Source organism: Tursiops truncatus, chromosome 2 (assembly GCF_011762595.2).
Source record: "Tursiops truncatus isolate mTurTru1 chromosome 2, mTurTru1.mat.Y, whole genome shotgun sequence".
Lineage (NCBI taxonomy): Eukaryota > Metazoa > Chordata > Mammalia > Artiodactyla > Delphinidae > Tursiops > Tursiops truncatus.
The window spans coordinates 90,567,567-90,587,660 of record NC_047035.1 but is presented as its reverse complement, the minus strand read 5'-3'; the positions used below and the strand labels follow the sequence as shown (position 1 = coordinate 90,587,660).

The 20,094-nt window shown below is 38.3% G+C and overlaps 1 protein-coding gene and 1 long non-coding RNA gene across 4 annotated transcripts in view; one reads left to right on the top strand and one right to left on the bottom strand.

The window, feature by feature from the left end:
• Nucleotides 1-20,094, top strand: part of LOC117311094 (uncharacterized) — an 84,162-nt gene that overhangs the window by 20,465 nt on the left and 43,603 nt on the right. The window lies entirely within an intron of this gene.
• Nucleotides 8,229-20,094, bottom strand: part of SLC12A1 (solute carrier family 12 member 1) — an 88,881-nt gene continuing 77,015 nt past the window's right edge. The window contains exons 21-26 of the mRNA XM_073800933.1: nt 19,024-19,155; nt 18,673-18,784; nt 16,878-16,964; nt 10,807-10,942; nt 9,377-9,444; nt 8,229-8,364 (exon numbers count right to left, since the gene is read on the bottom strand). Of these exons, the coding sequence (XP_073657034.1) occupies nt 8,229-8,364; nt 9,377-9,444; nt 10,807-10,942; nt 16,878-16,964; nt 18,673-18,784; nt 19,024-19,155 (671 nt within the window). The remainder of the gene's footprint in view (nt 8,365-9,376; nt 9,445-10,806; nt 10,943-16,877; nt 16,965-18,672; nt 18,785-19,023; nt 19,156-20,094) is intronic.

Here is a 20,094-nt window from a genome sequence, read left to right as displayed (position 1 = left end):
ACAGAATTGTAAGGTGGCCCCTTCATGTTCACAACCCTGTGTAATCGCCTCCCCTTGAATCTGATCAGGACTTACGAGTATGATGGGATGGCCACTCCAGTGATTAGGTTACCTATATGTTTGGCAAAGGTGAAGGGACTTTGATTATGTAAAGTCTCATAATCATTTGACTTTAAGTTAATCAGAAGCAAGATTGACCCAGGTGGGCCTGACGTAAGAAAGCAAGCCCTTTAAAAGATGATCTAGAGGTTTTCTCTCCTGTTGGCTTTGAAGAAGTAAACTACCATGGATTCTATAGCAGCAAGAAGATTAATTTGGCCAAAAACCACATGAGCTTGGAAGAGGACCCTGAGCCTCAGATAAGAACACAGGCCTGAGCAACACCTTGACTGCAGTGCTGTGAAACCCTGAGCAGAAAATCCAGCTTAAGCTATGTCTATACCCTCAACCCATGGAAATTGTGAGATAATAAATGGGTATTGTTTTATGCTGATACGTTTGTGATAATTTATTATGAAGCAATAGGAAATTAATACAGTATCCTATTTGGATTTTGTATTTAAAAGGGTAAAAGCATACTGCACTTGCAATGCATGGGTTCATACAAACTAAATCACATTATTATAATTACCCCATCCTACTATGCATAATAGCAATTCTGAGTTTCATTCAGCTCAGGAAATAAAACTCCAGAACCTATTAAGATGATGCTTGTCCATTCCTGAGCTTCAGCAAATAAAATATGCAGGGCTGTAGTGGAAATCCAACGCAATATTTCTCTTCTCTACTAATTTTTCTACCCAGGAGAGAATCATAAATTAGAAAAAAAAAAGATCTCATGTTTAAAAAAAAAACTCAAATGGAACAAAACTAAACTTATCAGTGGCTGTGTGGTGGAGTCAACTTTTTCTACATGATATTTTAGTTACCTATGTTATAAATAAGTGCAAAAAAATATCATGATGGTATAATATCTTATATTTTTGAGCATTTTATAAAACTTTAAAAAGTTTATTTCATATGACCTTCACAATATATGTCCCTTCAAACACGAATTAAGAACTAAACACAGCCTAGCAGGCTAGTAATTTATTTATATATTCAATTTTTAAATATTGTTTTTGAGTAATTATTATTGGTGCATAGTAAAAATTAAATCTCTTTCACAGCCACCTTCATTAATCTTGTTTTCCTCTCCAGAGTCAACTCTTACTGGTTTCTTGTGCATTTTTCTAGAGGTATTCTCTGCAGTTACAAATAAATATTCAAACATGATGTGTTAATTTTAGTAATTTATATTTTACTAGAAATTGATATATGTCACTGGAATTTAATAATTTACTGGAATAAAGTTTTAAAGGGTGTTCTTCTCCATAGTTGTACTCATAGTTCCTTGATCATTTGTAAATTTGTATATTTATATTTTATCCTTCGACATTCCTTTTTTTTTTAAGCAATAGCAACAAACAGCACTTGAGCTTATCAGTTGTACTGTTTTTGTCTGTCCTGGTCTAACATTTAGTTAAGTACTTACCACAAAGTGCTCAGCCAGGTACTGTGCTCTGCTTTTAATACACACGATCTCTCAGGGCTTCCCTGGTGGTGCAGTGGTTGAGAGTCCGCCTGCCGATGCAGGGGACACGGGTTCGTGCCCCGGTCCGGGAAGATCCCACATGCCGCAGAGCGGCTGGGCCCATGAGCCATGGCCTCTGAGCCTGCGCGTCCGGAGCCTGTGCTCCGCAACGGGAGAGGCTGCAACAGTGAGAGCCCTGCGTACCGAGGAAAAAAAAAAAACAAAACCACGATCTCATTTCCCTGCAATAACCCTCCAGGGTAGATCTTTTAATAATGCTCATTTTACGTATGAGAAAATGGATTCTGCAGGAGGCCAGGTAATGAGCCTTCCACTAGTAAGGGGGAAAACTGAGACTCAGCCCCTCTCTTTCTGACTCCAGAACCTCAGCTTTTAATTTTACTTCCCTGCTTTTCTTCCTTAATGTCTTCTTCATGCTTTCCTTTAATTATCTTGCACAGTTTCTAACTTCTTGAGTTGACCATTAACTTTCATTTTTTGTATTTATTAATAAATCCATTTATAGATATAAATCTACCTCTGAGCCTGCTTTATCAGCATAAACTATGTTTTGTTATGTGGAATTCTCAATGTCATTTTTGCTAAATATTTATTTCTTTCTCTTTTGACATGAGATGTTTAGAATTTTATTTTCCCAGTGAGTAAGATTTCTCATGTTGTTGTTTATATATTTGTAAATAATATTAGTTTTATTGTATTGTAATAAAAGCGTAATATTTCCTATTTCTACATTTTAGAATTTACTGAGTTATCTAATATATAATTTGTTTTCAAAAACATTCTATAGATCTCTAAAAGACAGTGTAGTGTTTGTGAGCACTATGGTACCTATTAAATCCATTTTTTTAAAAATGTAGTTTGAATTCTCCTATACTTGATCTGTCAAAGTTAGAGATATAGGTGAGCTGTTTCCTAAGAAAATTGACTTTCTTAGTGACTCTCTCCTCGCTTCCAACGATTCTTGTGTTATTTATGTCAATATGATGTTATTTATTTAGATAAAGCTCCATTATTATCATAGCTTTATTATGGCTATATATCTTTTATAAATGTAAAAAATGATGCTCTCTTATCCCTCCTAATTCTTTTAATCTTAAACTTTGAAATTAAAATTGCCAACTCTATTCTTTTTGTTTGAATGTTTCTATATATTTTTTTATTCTTTTGTTTTTAGCCTTTTGGATATATAATGTAGAATATTATGCTAGCAGATCAAATAGAGTTTGATTTTATCTATTTTTATTAAATTTGAGAGTCTGTTAAAAAAGATAAACACATTTATATTTTCTGTTTATTTCTTGTATGTTTGATCTGTCTTTTATTCTATTGTATGATTTCTCTTTTTTTGAATGATAATTTTTTTCTGACTTTTTAGGATTATTTTTTCCTTGTTTTTATGTTCTTTATGCATCAGAATTTACATACAATGTTTTAAATTCTGTTAGGAGACAAATTTAAGCTATTAAAAAACTACTCAAACCTAGAATTATCAAAATTATTAAAGCCAATGACAAAATAGTGTCCACTGGCTTTCTCTTGTGAGAAATGCTGAGCCACTAGTGCTCCTCCTGGCACTGAGGATCTGTCCTGTGAAAAAACAGACATAAAAAGAGTGGAAAGGTGAAAAGAAGAGTGGGACTTTGAAGTGGAACCAAATTTATTTCACTTATCTTTTCCTTTTTTTACATGCACAAGAATGGTATGTGATTTAAAATTCTATACCTACATAAGCCTAAAAAAAGGCATCTCAATTAATATAACAAAATGCCAAGTGATAGGATATTATGTCATAATTTAAATAGCAGAAATTTTTCTTCCTTAGTGGGACCTAAAATAGTGTGTTTAGAATGGTGTCATAGATGAGATGAAATATTATATATTCTTTTTGAAAACGCTTTTCTGCATTAAAAAAAGGGAGACTGAGATGGTTCTTTTCAGCATCAGAAATCCTAAAGAGGTAAGACTGACCCACACACCTTCTATGGAGAGGAGATTTTGCCTGTAGACCAGGGCTGCCATGCTCTGGGGCAGCTGGTGGCCCCGTGGGAATGCCTGGGTCAGATGCTGGGCCCTGAGCACTCTTGGCTTGACCTCTTGGCTCTTACTGCAACTCATGGGGCTGCCCTGATCTGTCAGCAACTGGGACATCTGAGTCACACCCAAAGAGGAATTTCTCCTGTTCTGCCCCTGGGAGTCCAGACGGATTTCATCCTTATGTCAACACGTCCCCTACATCTCTGTGGAGGAAAACATTAGAAATATCTAGGTGGACTGGCTCCAGGTGACCTGTGCAGCAGTATCCAGCCAGCAAGGATCCTGTGGATGCTAAGTTTGACAACCAGCAGATGTGCTGATCTTCTGTGAATGACACAGGGACCTTCACCACATCACCTGGTTATCGTTACAATCCTCCTATTTGATTTAATGAATAAGGCCTGGTTGATATCGACTTCCAGTGCCAGTTTAGGAACCCAGCAGCCTAAGAACAGTGAGACCCAGGGACAAGATCATCCATCTCTGAGTTTTCTTCTCTGTACAGTATTAGGAGAATTGTGCATCAAGGGCTGATTTTCTCTTTGGCTCCGCCTGTATTGGTGGCACATATCTTTCTGGTGCCTTTCAAGGACACCTATGAGATGCTCCACTGCGATACCCATGTCTGCTTTGAGTGTTCACCAAGCATACCATCTGGCCTCTCCGGGCAGCCATTTCTGAATATTCTCAGGATCCAACAAAAGGGATCCCACCCAGTGCTGCACTCTGTCTGTCGTACCTTCAGCTTCTAACCTTCACCTGCACACTTGGGGGAGGAGTTAGTGGACTTCTCCCAGGGTCTCTTGCAACTATTTCCTGTGACATGTTGGATTTTTCTCAGGAGCATTTGTTGCAAGCTGACCTTTTCTAGCTTTCATCAATCTCATCCCATGTAAACTCCAGCTTGATTGTATTTCTAAAAATGTTATCATGTGAATGGCATCCTTCCTTAGTTTCCTGCCATGATGCAGAACTTTCCTATTTGTACGTCTTTTTGGTCATTTCAGAAAGGATCTGATAGGCAAGGGAGAAAGAGAAGTAGATGCCTTTGCTCTAGTTGTGTGTTCGTTTTTAACAGAAATCTGGTCATCTTGCATTTAGAGTGTCTGCAGGATATACAAAGAGAAACACCATGAAAATTAGTGATTGAATGTATGGATCTGAGACTTAGGGGAGCTCTGTGTTAGAACTATAAATTTGGGAGGCATCAGCCCATGGTGGGAGTCAAGTCACAGGAACAGGGAAGACTGCCTAAAGCAGGAGTTCCAAAATCTTGCGGATCATCAGAATATACAGATTCCTCGGTGCTTCTCCCGTAGAGTCTAATTTAGTAGACTGATGATTGTCCTCAAGAATCTATAATCTTTTTTTTTTTTTAAGCTTCCATTGAAAGAGCTCTAAACTTGACTATTGAGAGAAGAAATTGTAAGGCAACACTCCCAGTGTGGTCTTCCTTACATAAGAAAGTTTTAGGTCTCTATGCACCTGGCTATGTTGTAGGGATGGTGGCAGGGTCACCAACTGAAAAAGTGATGAAGACTTTGAAAAGTCATTGTGAGAAAAGGGTAGGGATGCTGATGAGACACATGTACAAAGTGAGGGGACAGAGAAAGCTGGACATCAGTGAACATGAATGTGTAACCTCCCCTTTCTTGCTCAGCAACCTGAGTATAGACATGGAGATAGTAGGAGGTTGGGTTAATAGAGTTGGGTAAATCAAAGGACAAGGACAGGACACTGAGGACTACAAAAATCTGTTGGCATTTGACCATAGCCCCCATCCTTTCAATTTTCTGCTACCCTAACCTATTCCCAATACAGCTGCTCTTGACCTCATCATCACCAGTCCCTTACTACCACCCATCCCCATTTTTCTTGGTCCATGTTCTCCTCCTTTCTTAACCTGGAACCCAAGGGACATCCCTTCAGTCACTCTTTTGACAGTAACCCTCAAAATATTAAATAACTAGTTTAAGGTAATACCACTAATAAATGGTGAGACTTGAACTTAGGCCAGTCTGAGTGTTTGTTTGTTTGTTTGTTTTTGGACCAGTACTTTATATGACCCCTGCAGTTGGCATGGTGATACCCCACCCACACCCTGTTTAATGAAGGACTTATTGCCGCAGCATCTGGGAGTGCTGTCAGCAGACAGACTACAGCTGTCAGGCCCTTTGGTATGCCTCACCTGCAGAGAGTTGCCTCATCCAAGTTCACACTCTTTCCTGGGCCACCCACCTCCAATGACTGATAAATGTGGGAGTATAAAGTCCTGGCCCTCTCAGCCCTTCTTGGGACTACTCTGAAGGGACATTCTATCTCCAGAGCTCCCTGTGAGGTCACTGAGACTGTCCTTGGGACTGCATCACACCTCACCTTTCCCTCATCCTTCCACAGGTGTTGATCCCAAGGGCACTCCTTAATAAACATGCTCCACGCTAAACTCTCTCCAAGTCTGTTTCCTAACGGACCTAACATAACAGCTTCTTCAAGAAACGAGAGCCAGAATTTCATGTTATAGAAGTCATATGACTTTTCACCTTCTCCAGAGACCCTATCAAGTGTTTTAGGGAAGTGTCAGATCCAGATGAAGCCTGGTGCTCCTTGCTCTGGTCACCATGATGGCATCTAGCCATTTGGATTTCAGGTACATAGGGCTCAAGAGAGAGGGCTAATCCAGGCCTGAGTTAAGTCCAGTGGTGTCAGATTTGGAATAGGGATATGCTGCTTCTTTTTTTTTTTTTTTTTTTTTTTTTTTTTTTTATTTATTTTGGCTGCACTGGGTCTTAAGCCTGCAGGATCTTTTAGTTGCAGCAGCATGTGGGATCTAGTTCCCTGGACCAGGGATTGAACCCAGGCCCCCTGCATTGGGAGCACGGAGTCTTACCCACTGGACCACCAGGGAAGTCCCGGATATGCTGCTTCTTAAGCTTTGCTATTTCCCTTTTCCCTCCCTAGTCATCCTTCTGAGGCCAGAGTCTGGCCTGGAAGACTAATCTTGAGTCCCAGCTTTAAACAACCTGCAGATGAGGCAACCGACTGAAAATTTCAGACTCAAATCTGATACACCATTGCACTGTGATTTTTAAAGAAGATGTTGGGGGTAGGAGTTTATTAATTAATTAATTAATTTTTGTTGTGTTGGGTCTTCATTTCTGTGCAAGGGCTTTCTCTAGTTGTGGCAAGCGGGGGCCACTCTTCATCGCGGTGTGCGGGCCTCTCATTATCGTGGCCTCTCGTTGCGGAGCACAGGCTCCAGACGCACAGACTCAGTAGTTGTGGCTCACGGGCCCAGTCGCTCTGCGGCATGTGGGATACTCCCAGACCAGGGCTCGAACCCGTGTCCCCTGCATCAGCAGGCAGATTCTCAACCACTGCGCCACCAGGGAAGCCCTGCGCTGTGATTTTAGTGACTGAAAGGTAAAAGCATGACCTAGGCCAGAGCAAACGAATTTGAGTGGTTTTATTTCAGGTTGATTTTTTTCCCCTCACATTTTATCAGTTAGAATAAACAGTCATAATATGTCAGGGAAAAAAATAAGCAAGCCATCCATCAGAAAAAAATTTTTGGTTGTTTTTTAATATGATTAAGTATTATAGGAACACTAACAAATGAAACAAAATCGATACTTGTATATTCCAAATTTGCAAGTTGCTCCACTTCACGTTTTAATTATTCTTTTAAATCTATACAATCACTGTATAAAGTAACTAAATATATGATTCAGGATATACTTCTTTATAACAGTTAGAAAATGTGTGGTATTTGGTTTTCAATTAAACATCTATGAAGACTTCATCTGTGCTACCCACTTAATTAGAAAAAAAATATGCAAAGTAATACCATGCTGGAAATGTCTAAATAGGGGAAGCAACTGAAATTTATATATTAAGGATGGAATATATTTCACTTAATTGGAATATACGTTGCCTCCTAATCCAGCTAATATATTTTTCAATCAGCCCCAAATTGAAGCCATATGTTATCAGCGATCACTCAGATCACTCTAAGTATATGATCTGTGTTACATTAAATAACCTCATTTAGGTAACTGCTTTAAACACTGTGTAGAAGCAAGTACTCCTTAAAGGTTTCAGTTACTGATTTTCAAATCTTCTTTGTAGGTATAAGCTTCTCAGAAGGCCAAGCATAATCACGTTTCCTGCCCAGTTGGTCTTTTCCTTTGATAACCACCCATGGTTACTATACCAGCCTGTCAATAGGCATTTAATGAGAAACTGCTGGTGGCTGAAGCCTCTACCAGGGCCTCTAAGCACACAGAAGATTAGGTGTGCCTGGAAAAGCTTACAATAAGTTGGTGGTTTTCATGGGCATAAGCCAGCATGGGTTTGCTTAATTTTCTTGTTTTTCAACAGCAATGACAAGATGTTTTTCTAGGGGTAGCATTGGCTTTGACACCCCCTTAAGCTGATAGAAAAAAAAAATAGCTCCTATTAAGTAATAATTTAAAAAATGACAAAGTTTACTTGGTCTCCAGAGGTTTGCATATCCACAGATCAGATTTATAACATGAAGTACTGGAACATGTCTCCTACTTACTCATACATTAAGGTAAAATGTGTTCTAATCCTTTATCTTTTAAGAATAAAACGTCAGGACATTTTTGTGATTTCCTCTAACTAGTAAGACAGGAGGGAGGTTCTTCGTGAGGATTTCCAGCCAAGCCATGTACAACCAATCTGATATAGATCCTTTTCTTGCCACTGGAAGGCTCCTGACAGCATGGAAGAAAAATAAAGAACAAACATGACAATTAGTACAGGCAGTAACATCACTAGTTATCTGAGCTATGTAATAACAAGTGGCCTGAACCTTTTATGTGCCTCCCCGACAAAATGAAAGCATGGAAATTATTTTGAATATAGATACTAAATTGATATACTTCTCGGATAATATAAATATCTACAAACCAGAAAAATAGGCTTGGGCATTGTAGGGTAGAGGCAAAGCATAAATATAATAAATTTTCACTCTTTAAATAGAAAATGTGATCAACCAATACTTCTCCCCATTTTTGGAAAAAATGACTTTTCCTAATGGTTTAAAGCTCTTACATTTGGGAGAAACAGCTGTTTGAGTCCTACCACCCAATTCAGGAGAACAATCTATGTCTTAAATGGATAGTCCTCCAGTGTAAACCTTGTGTGAAGACATAGTTAACTTTGTACATAGGAGTCAGTTCATGAGGTATAAATGTGAAATTGTTGGTTTTCATGTTTTGCAATGAATCTTTAGGTAAACATTCATATTTTCAGCAGGTACACCCCTAACATTTGTGGAGTGGAGGGCAAAGAGTGGAAATGGAAAAGCCCACTCCTTTTTCTCCTGCCCATGGTAAAGAGTCTTGCAAACATGCTATGGACTCCATACCTCAGGAGCAGCTATCTAGGGAAGGGGCCTGGGAACCTTGGTAGCCAGCTTGGGGCTAATTAGGCAGAGAATTCCAGGGTCAGGTTCCCTGGAACCTGGGAGGAGCCAGGGTCCTAGACGGGCATGCACTATGCCCCTGGCCCTTTGGGTAGGGAACACCTGGTGGGAAGTCCAAGTGGAGCCCTCTAGAGCCCATGGGCCTCAGTTGTCAGTGTCTCAGGGTGGCCTTTATTTTCCCTCGCTGCCTAAAATCCCACATGTTCCAAATTTAACTTTCCACCTGAATAGTTGTGAGCTTTTAAATTCACAACTAAGGTTTCTCTGTAACAATCTTAAATGTCTGCAATGATACTTACAGGACTATGAGATTAGCAGCTCTTGAGTGCTCCTGTAAGAGTTCGTTCAGTCGAACTTGGCGGTAACTCTGTGGACAACATTCAGATTTTGTTGAGGGCAGTTTTCCCAGAATTATGAATGAGAATTTATCTTCTTACCTCAAATTATGGACAAGTAGAAAAACCTCATTTAAAAAAATTACAGTTATTTCATTCAGGTTTGGAAACTTAACAGTGTTTTTAAAACTCATGGGAAACTTTAGAAACATAAAGAATAAGACCATTGTGCTATAGTGGCTTATTAAATTCTAGAAGAAAAAAAACAAGCAAGCCACATGGATAACGGTAAAAAGAAGATAAGAATGGCCAGTGCTGGGGAACAGGTTTGCAGCTGAAGAAAACTAACCTAATCTTGATACTAATTTGATATCCTAAGGACATAGGTTATACCCTAGTCTATCTTTATTTAAGCTCTTTGATTTTTACCGGCACAGGGGACTGGTTTCAATGAAAGAGTCACCAAAAGACACATTTGGAAAAATAACTACATTAACTATTTTGCAGTGATGAGAATAATATTTATTATTACATTTCACTGGTTCAGAAAACAAGGTTTAGATAAGTGATTTGCTCAATTATATGAAAACTTTTTGTTAGAACTGGGAAGTTTATCACACACAGAGCTTATGATTCTTAGCTCAGTATTTTTCCACTAAATTTGAAAGGCTTGTAGTATCTCCTGCTCTAATTTGTTCCAACTTCAGCTCCTAATATAATTTATTTAAATTTTGTACTTTAGAGGTTCTTGTGGTCCTTTTCCTTGAATGTCTAATCCAATTCAGATGTCAATTCTTCTGCCTTATTTTTATGTCCCTGCCCTTTTCATCATCCTCACTATTGCAACTTCATTCAGCTCAGGCCATTAGGGTAACTCCCATTTTATTGGGTTCTCTAGAAGAGCCCACCATTTTACATCTGTCCTACAAGGTGTGCTGGATCCAACTTTCATATTCATTGCTTCAATTACATATTTTCTCAGATCCCTATGTTAGTTTTTATAGCTAACTTTATCAGGTTAAAATTCTTTGTTATTGTCTCAAACTGTGAGTCAATCTATATTTACTTTTCATATGTATTGACTTAAATTATTTTAGACTGATGGGTCTGTCTCCTGTTCTATAAAATTAAATTGGAAAGAAGACCTCACAGTGTGTATCAATAACCTGTTTTTAACTTAAAAATTGATTTTATACTAAAAAATGAAAACAATTTTCTAAATCCTCATATTCAATAATATGATTGAAAAAGCACTTGAAATACGGAGATACCCTGGATCTTGAATAATGAAATTCTATAATAGATACATTACTTCTTGATCTTTAAATCAACCGCTGTTTTCTTTTTCAGCTAGTTAGATAGCAAAGTAAAGATTAAGGGAGACAAGTCCTTACCTTTTCCTTGACTGCTTCCAGTTCTGCATCTGTAATTTTCCACGGAGTTTCTCTCTTTAATTTCTCAGCAGTTGTTAAATCTTTGCAGCTTTCATGGAGACGATATGGTTCAATCATTTCTTCAAAGAATTTCCAGCTGAAATTGGAATTATAAAAGAGGCCTCACAGTGGGAAACCAACTCATTATTTCACAGATACTCTAGGTATGACTAGCCCTGCTGGCTACAGAATCAGAGCTGAATGTCATGCAAATCTTTTAAGAATTATCTTTGCAGGGGACTTTCTGTGAGTAAAACCATATGGCTCTAGTAGTGCCTCCCTATCCAGGGAAAGGCCTTAACGTGTGTGAGGCCTTAATAGCCTACTAGGCAAACACACAGATAGTAATTATTCTGCAAATACATGTTCTACATAATAGAGTCAAAGACACAGTTGTAACGTAGACACTTCAGCCCATAAATGAATTTGCTTCTGCTTATTTTATAGATTCTATGGGAGACATTCATGAATTAATGTAGGAGATGAACTAGCATCCCTGAGAGTTGGATAGGGTTGCCCTCCTCACCTTTAGTCCACATGGCAACTCGCACTCATGGCAGGAGGCTGCAGGCAGGTAGGAGAATAGTAACTAAGAGGAGCAAGGAAGTGAGTTCAATGGCTATGGAACAATTTGAATGTTTGCTGTAAATAATGTAGCCTTTGTCCTTCTGGTATCTGATGTTGCTGCCTGAGATTTTCAAATGGCTATTGTTCAGGTGCATGTTAGAGGAAAGAACAAAAATCAATAATATTTTAAAATCTGAGGGCATTTTAGAGCGATTAAGAAGAAATCATTGAATAGAAAAGGAGGAGCAGTATCTCAGAGCTGTGGAACATTTTAAAATTTGCTGAAAAATCTCATTCTTGTCTTTCATAAGAATCTCATAAGACTTTCTTTTTTTTAATTAATTTATTTAATTTATTTATTTTTGGTTGTGTTGGGTCTTCGTTGCTGTGCGTGGGCTTTCTCTAGTTGTGGTGAGTGGGGGCTACTCTTCATTGTGGTGCGTGGTCTTCTTACTGCGGTGGCTTCTCCTGTTGCGGAGCACGAGCTCTAGGCACGCGGGCTTCAGTAGCTGTGGCACGCAGGCTCACAGCTGTGGCACATGGGCTTAGCTGCTCCGCAGCATGTGGGATCTTCCCGGACCAGGGCTCGAACCCGTGTCCCCTGCATTGGCAGGCGGATTCTCAACCACTGCACCACCAGCAAAGCCGCAAGACTTATTTTTAAAATAGCACAAAACAAAGTTTATAATTTGTAGGAGTAGTTGTCTTTACTATGCTACTGTAAGATGATCTCAAATATAAAGTTTTCTCTGGTTTTATATAATGTGGCTTACTTATAATTTAGTAACTTTGGAATGAGTGATAATTAGAATCAATGTGATGTTAGGTTAAGAAATTAAAATATGAAGCAATGAGTTCAGTGATCTCATCAGTTGTCCTGATTTAGGATTTGTACAAAGTACAGAGATTACAAAGGAGTAGGTTGTCTCTACAGTGTGCTTTTTTTAAGGGATTAAAGAGATACTTAATGCAGTAGATTTCTGGTGCTTTGACTTATTTAGAATGGTAGACAGTGACACGGAAGAAATAAGACTGATATGCCCTATTATTCTTTCAGCCACACAATACTTTTATTTGCTCTTCCTCCCAACAGTGCTGTGCTTTCAGAGACCTTGGCGGTAATCAGCACAAAGTTGCTGGCCTAGGAGAAAAGAGCCTGGATTCTTGCTCCAGCTCTTCCATTGTCCTCCTTGACCTGGATAACCTTGCCTATAATAGGGGGTAATAATGGCTGCTCAAAGCTGGCACGTGGTTGTTGTGAGTGTTAATATGATGATTTGGGTGACAGTGCTCTGAAAAGTATGAAGTGCCCTGTAAAAGCAAGGCATTCATTTTACTCAGCAGCCATAGGACTGAGGTTAGCAATTGACAGCTTCTCTGTTTAAGCTCTACATATAATTATTTTGATCAGGATAAGAGTTTTCTTTGCATCTCAGCCCAGGCGCTTATTAGAAAGAGCAGTTCAAAAATAGTTTCCTAAGAAATGGAAAGTGGAAAGGAGATTGCTGGTTGTCCCCCCAGCATGCACACTGTGTTTCTCCATTGTAGTTTGGGTGGGAATGACTCTATCCCCAGCATCAGACAGTCAATACAATTCTATTTCTTCTGCCAGACTGATTGGCCAGGGTGGGCACATAACCCAGGAAATCTTGACCAACAGGCACCTTGCATTTTACTGACCACAGCACGTGGCTCAGTGGCTTGGGTTGGTGCTACCTGAATGCAGCCAATGACCTGAGTTCAACAACTGGGGAAGAGACAAACTTTTTCTCCCACTGAACACAAATGAGCAAATATGTAGTTCTGGCTGCTATGGGCATTCGTCTTGGTTTTATAAGCTAAGTCAACTTTGATTGATGAGTTCATAATATAAGGCAGAGTAGAGAGAATGAAGGAGAATTAGTCCTTAATTGTAAAATTAACCTTCTAGATCAAGCTTCACCTGTAAGCCAAAATACCCTTGGATTTTTCAGTTAAGTTTGATAATAATTTCCATTATTTAAGTCACTATGAGTTGAGTTTTCTTTTACTTGCAATTGAAGCATGCTAAGTGACACAGTAGGTTATAATGGGGCTGTATTTGTCCATTTATTTTCTCTAAACTCTTACTGCTCCTTATCTATGTTTATCTTTGATTTCTTCATCCTAAGGCTCATCCCTGATTTGGCCATTTTCCATTCTCCTAGCTTGGTGATCCAAAGGTAGCTCAGGATTTCTATTTGATTCTTATTAAATCTGATCTTTCTTATAATTATTTTTTAATTGATTCTAGAATAGGTCAAGTATTACATACTATTAAATATAAGTGAGAATTAATTTAATTTAAAAAATTAACTTATAGCTGCCCTGCCTTCCCTATCCTTGTTCCTCATAATAACAAAGTTAAAAACATTTTTTGACTGCATAAAAATTTCCCCCTAGGTTCATATAAGATTTCTTTTCACAATTTAATGTATTTGTTGTTTTTGTGATCACACTAGCATCTTTCAACTAAATTATCTAGTGAATTGCTTCTGGTGTCTCTCTGATTTCTGTTTAAAAATTGCTGTTCTATTGGCCTATTACTTTTAATTCAGTCTATACAATAAAAAATGAAATTTAGCCACAAGAGCTTTTCAGTTTTCCCAATTATTTTCTCATTAACTTTGCTTTTGTACTCCCTTTCACCCTTGCTCTACCATATTTATAGATAATACTTTTATGATAGAATGTCTCCATCAAGACTTGCTCATGTTTTACGGGTAGTTGAAAGATCTATTAAAGGTAATTGAAGGACAGTTAACATTAGCCTCCAACACGGAAATCACTGACAAACTATTTTCAACATTGTGTGAAAATAGTGACCAAGAAAGAACAGTGATCAGGGGATAGCTGTTAATGGTAGACAAGGGCTGCCTGACCAACAAGGCCCATGTGAAAGCCGAAGTTGAGACAGTGCTGTAAGCTTTGGGCCCTGGGCCTGGGGCTGCATCAGCCCAGAGGAAGAGTTCTCTTTCTCTTATTAAACCACTCAGAGGAGTTGCCTTTTAAAAATTATCACAAAGGTGCTAGGTGTGCTAGCAGTGGCCATTTGTGAGATTTACTGAATGACCATTCTCTGTTCTAGAATTTACCTTCAAATATTGGAAAAGGCATTGCCAGCATTGGACATGTGGTGGTTTTATAAAGTAATACGGCATCAGTTATAGCTGAAGACTGAAGACAGAAGGATGGCACTTCCAACACACCTCTTCTTGGTGGCCTTTTGTCTTCACACCAGGGTACATTCACTGCAGTTATTCTAGTAAGAATGGACTTTTTTTCCTGCATCTTCCTCAAGACCTTGAAATATCACATAGAGAATCTCCACAATTGTGAAAACTAATTCATTTTTTTTTTTCCTGAGAAAGGGGAATAGAACTCTTCACTGCAGGATGTGGAGGATATGTAAGAAACACCAAATCAGAATGGTGTCTAAAGTCAAATTTAGATACCAGGACAAAAGCACAAATGCCTGGGTCCTTTGTTTCTTACGACTGTGCATAGAGTTTTCTCCTTGAGAAGAGGAAACCATGGAACAAAGGTCAGGGGTAGGAAGATGAAGAGCGTCTAGCCTGTGATGGACACTCAAAGAAGGAAGAGGCATGGTTAGTAAAAGAGATACATCAACATCTTCAGTGATAGGACAGAAAGGATGGGTATGCAGCAGGTGACCATGGCAGCTGGGCAGAGACTAGCATAAAAGAGAGGGAAGGAAACAGGGACTTGGGTAGAGAAAACCATGTTGATGGGTAAAGAGGCAAAGGATATAGAAACAAATTAATCAGCAAGCACAGACAGTCCTTAGCTGCTGATAAGACAAACAACAGCAAGAAGAATTCACCTACGAGAAGTAGGTGACTGATCTGTGCCCAGCATTGAGCCAGGGCTTATAGAAAATCCAAAGTCAGTAGGGGACACTGTGACTGTGCTCTAGACAACAGTAAATGGCCCTGTACTTGCAGAGTGCTGGCAGGCTCTGGCCTGTTGCTAAGTGGCACATACTAGGGAATCACTGGACCTGCTGTGTTATGAAAGAGAATGCATTCCCACCAATTAGAGCTATAAGATGAGCCCGTTTGATCACATCACTGCAAAAGCCAAGAGGCAGCGACTTAGGAATTAAAATTCTTCAAGTGAAATGTGGAAGGCTACCAGAGGTTACCACATGACAGTTCACTTCATATCAGAATGTTAATTCCATTTACCAAGGAGGATGATAAATCTGTTCTTAATTTTTTTTAACTGTTTATAACTGTAGAAATACAGGAATGAAAGGCATTAGTGGTATATATGATATAAGGAAATACTACATAGTAATAATCCAGGTTAACCCTGTCAATTATAGCTTTCTTATCACAGTTAAGATGTTTCGTAAAGCTGTTTTAACTGACCTATAACACTGGAGGAATCATGAACACCCTCAAACTATATGAAGTTCGAGGTTGCCATTTGGTCAATAAGAATGCGTCGTAAATCTGGATGATTTTCAGTTAGTTATTAAGCTCATCTGGGATAACAGTGAATCAAAAGAAGGTAAGAGCAAGAAGGCTCAAGGAATATGGAATTGCAATCCATCAAGAACTGCAGGAGGAAGGAGAAATGATGGTCAACAGAAATGAGAAGAGGTCCAAGAGTCCAGCAAGGACCTAAGCCATACTGAGACCTTCGTGTCTCCCTCTACTCTAACCCTTGGAGACCCCATTCCACACCAAATCAAATGTATTAAACTGCATCTAGATGCAACAGTAAATATGATTTTGGACTGTAAACAATTGAAAATATTTTATAATTGCTAAGTCATTGCTCTAAGTACTTTAATTTATAATTGGCTATGATTTTCAGACAATCTTCTTACACCTCTGGGAACTCCTTTTAAGATCTACCTACAAATTGTTTCCAAATATCATGGACTTGACAAATTTAACAATCAATGAAGTTAAAATGATGTTGTTTTGAAGACATTTAAACAATTATTTCAATGTTTTTCATTTAAAAATTTTGGAAGCAATACATTTTCTTGCCAGGCTTCAGATAGTTTTAGAGACCGCCTTTAGGGGCTCTCATAGGCTTCCCATTCAGGATGCCCCACCAGTAATGTTCAATAATGAAAACTTAACCCTGACTGCTCAGGTCAGAATTGTCTGAGCTTGTGCTTCCTGTTAATCTTGCCACCATAGAAACCAGTAACATGAAGGGCAATTTTAAAATGTTAACTAAATGGTGTTTCAACAATTCTTCCTCTCAAGTTCATCTTCACCTTAAAACCTTTTCCTTCCATTAGATCGTGATAGCTCTGTGTCATGATTATTTGAAATCCCTTTTTATTATACCCTATCAGGAGTCACTGCAGTAAATCCATAACATTTTTACCTTCTGATAATTAACACAGAAGAGAAGGCGAGAGTACCACGAATAAACAATGGATCTTGTTCAGTGTTTCATACCTTTCTTTGTTTGGCTTGATGTTGATGTCACCAATGACATGGATGTCTGCAAATTTTATCCTAAATTTGCTCAGGAGGGAAGCCATTCTGAAAATATAAGAGAGAAACACTTCATCATTGCATATTTAGCTATTTTCAATCAAAGAGTTTTGATTTCATGTCTTATTTCAGCTTAGATTTTGGACAAAGGCTTTGGTTAGTGTTTGATTTTCATTACAGTACTTGATGAATACAGATAAATGTGGACCAAGTTATTCCATTGAAGGCAAGGAGAAATTTCTGTAGGTGCAGTCACTGGAAACAGCAAACCCAGCTCTGCCTTCATGTTTCAGGGAAGATATTGTGGAGCTGTCCACTCTTCCTTATCATTTGGAAAAAAGAGAGCAAGTTCCAATACTTATTGACTATTACGGATAATTTTTATAGAGTTACTGACAAACTACTGACAAACTAATAATTATTATATATTATTACATCATTATAGATTAAAGGTTTTTTCCCCTAGAAACTGAAAATTTTGATATAATTTCAAAGTTACAAAAAAGTTACAAGAATAGTGCAAAGAAAGCTCAGATTCACCAACGGTTTATATTTTGCCCCATTTGATCTGTCATTCTCCTTTTCTCTTTTTCTATCTACATCTGTCTATCCATATATTTTTTGCTTGCTGGCTTTCTACCTTCTACCTATTTTCCATTTTAAAGTAAGTTGCAGATATCAGGCCCCTTTACCTGTAAATACTTTAGTGGGTATTTCCTAAGAACAAGGACATTCTCTTTTATAAACAGAGTACAGTTTTTGACATCAGGAAATTTAACACCGATGCCCTACTACCATCTAATCCACCACCATTTTCAGATTTTATCACTTGTCCCAATAAGGTACTAGAGGCTTTGTAGACCTCATGTTAGTTTCCATTTTAGTATGACTCTCTTTACAAGGAATTAAATATTTATAATATCTTTCTAAGAGTGGGGAGAAAATGTGGAAAACTACTGCATAAGAGCCAGTCATTATTTTGTGATTTCTGGAAGTAGCAGTTCCAGGAAGGGCTAGGACTTAGGCATGTCATGAGGGACCAAATGCCGCCAAAGGGCATTCTCCAGATTCCCGCCCGAGACCTTTGGATACACCACACTCTCGGCATGCTTGTTGCTCTCAAAACTACAGATCAACTCTTCATGACTAAAGTAATAAGAGAGACACAGACTTAACACCGTGGGACTTATTTATTTTTTTAATTAGAAGAGCCATCAACAGTCATCCATTTAAACACTTTCATACTACAAGTGAAAAACTGGGGACCCAGATATGTGCAGTGACTGTTGCAAAGTCCTGCAGCTTGTTGGTGGCAGAGCTGTGGCTCGGACCAGATGTAGTCTCTCTGTTCTCTTCTAAGTGTGCTGTGCTAGAGTGACTGCTGTGAATTAACAGGTTTGAATCTCCCGGAAGAAACTATTGGACACAGATGCCTTCAGGCTCTTCCTTTCTTGGATGCATTTACCAGTCAGAACAAAATAAACATTATACAAGATAATGATACTCTCATTCAAGACTTGAGATGAGGCTTCTGTGCCAAATGCTTGTTGGAAGCATTTGTGGAAGGGGATAAAAGGACTGAAGACAATGATTAGAAAAATTACACAGATAATTTACTGACCAGAGACACGTAAGCTTGAGGCCTATCATGGTGACTTTGTCTTTAAATTTATTGTGCCTCAAAGATGCTTACAGTTCTTAAAATTAAAGCATTAAAACAGCAAACATCCAAACACAGGAGTGATAAATTACTTACGTAATTTTTTCTTCTTCAATGCGATTGATCTTCCCTCCGACATAGATTCTTAATATACAGTCTTTCCATTTTTTTCTGAGAGTCAAGATATAGGGGATAAGGAGTGTTAACCCTAACAACAAAAAGAGAGTAGATTATGACAAAAGAATGAGCATATCCAACTGAAAGGAAATGAGTAGCTTCATATCTTTATTCTTTCCCACATTCATAGCTCCTACCTAATTTAAATCTTTGGAGAACACGGAAATGTTGTTCTTTAACTGATATCGTTTCATATACGTTCCCATGCAGTTTGTTAAATTTATCAACATAGAAATTCTGCTCCCTAGTGTATATTCTGGAATTTTTTACCTCCATCATCAAACAGCCACCAAACATCAATTGTGCCTTTTCCTTGCTTCTTTTTAAATTGGGTGCTGGCTTCCACCAGTTTCTGGTTGATCTCCCCCACATGCATCGACTGGATTGTGTTAATGCTGCTGTCTGTAATGAAAGAGAAAATAGTACATCCATTTGTCTTTTGAGGAAAGAAGCAAAATAACTTTCTAATAAATCTCTTCAGGAGAATAGAGGAAGGGTCATGAATTTGTAAGTGTTTTTTATACTTATGGGTAAATAGTGAGTCCTCTTCTCCGGAAGAGGAGAGATAAAGGTCAAATTCCACAATAATTTAGATCACCTTCAACAGTTCAGAAAAACTTGATATTGATCTTATGATTGCAGTTTTCATTATAAAGCAGCAGATTTTTTTTTCAGATCCTTAGTAATCTCTCTCAGAGCAGAACTATTATTTAGGCAGGTACCAATGCTAAATTATCTGATACAAAAGCCAAAATATCCCGATTTTTCCAAATTTCAGGTATAACTCAACTTATATTTTCAGATGTACCTAGAAGTAGAACATGTGGTTATTGGTTTTCTAGAGATAAGCAGAAGTATCAGAAGTACTCCTTCACTAGACAGTTTGTTCATTTGAGCGCAATTTTGGTGTAAACTCCATCAATGCCTGGATTATAAACGTTGCCAGGGACCATGACCGTCTTGACTCTCTATGACCCTTTGGTCCTAATGTGGACCTGGCTTACTCTTTTGTTTTCTCTTCAAGGAATCTGTGAATCTAAGGTAAAGCCATTTGAGCTATTTGAATCTCTGTGAATGAGATGAAAAAGCCAGGAACTATGATTAAAAACACCTTTTCTTGAGTTATAGTTAAGAGTGTACATAAAGTACTTAAAAAAAAATTTTAATGCAATTTCCACCCTAACATGGACACAGCAAAAGTGTACCAGGGAACGAGGGCAGTGTTTGCTCAGAACCGTTGCTCCTATTTCCCAGTAGGGGTTTCCTTCCTACTCCATATATGTTATTTCTCATTTCCACATCTTTGAAAGTTGTGACTTCATTGCTCTGTTTCAAAGCGAG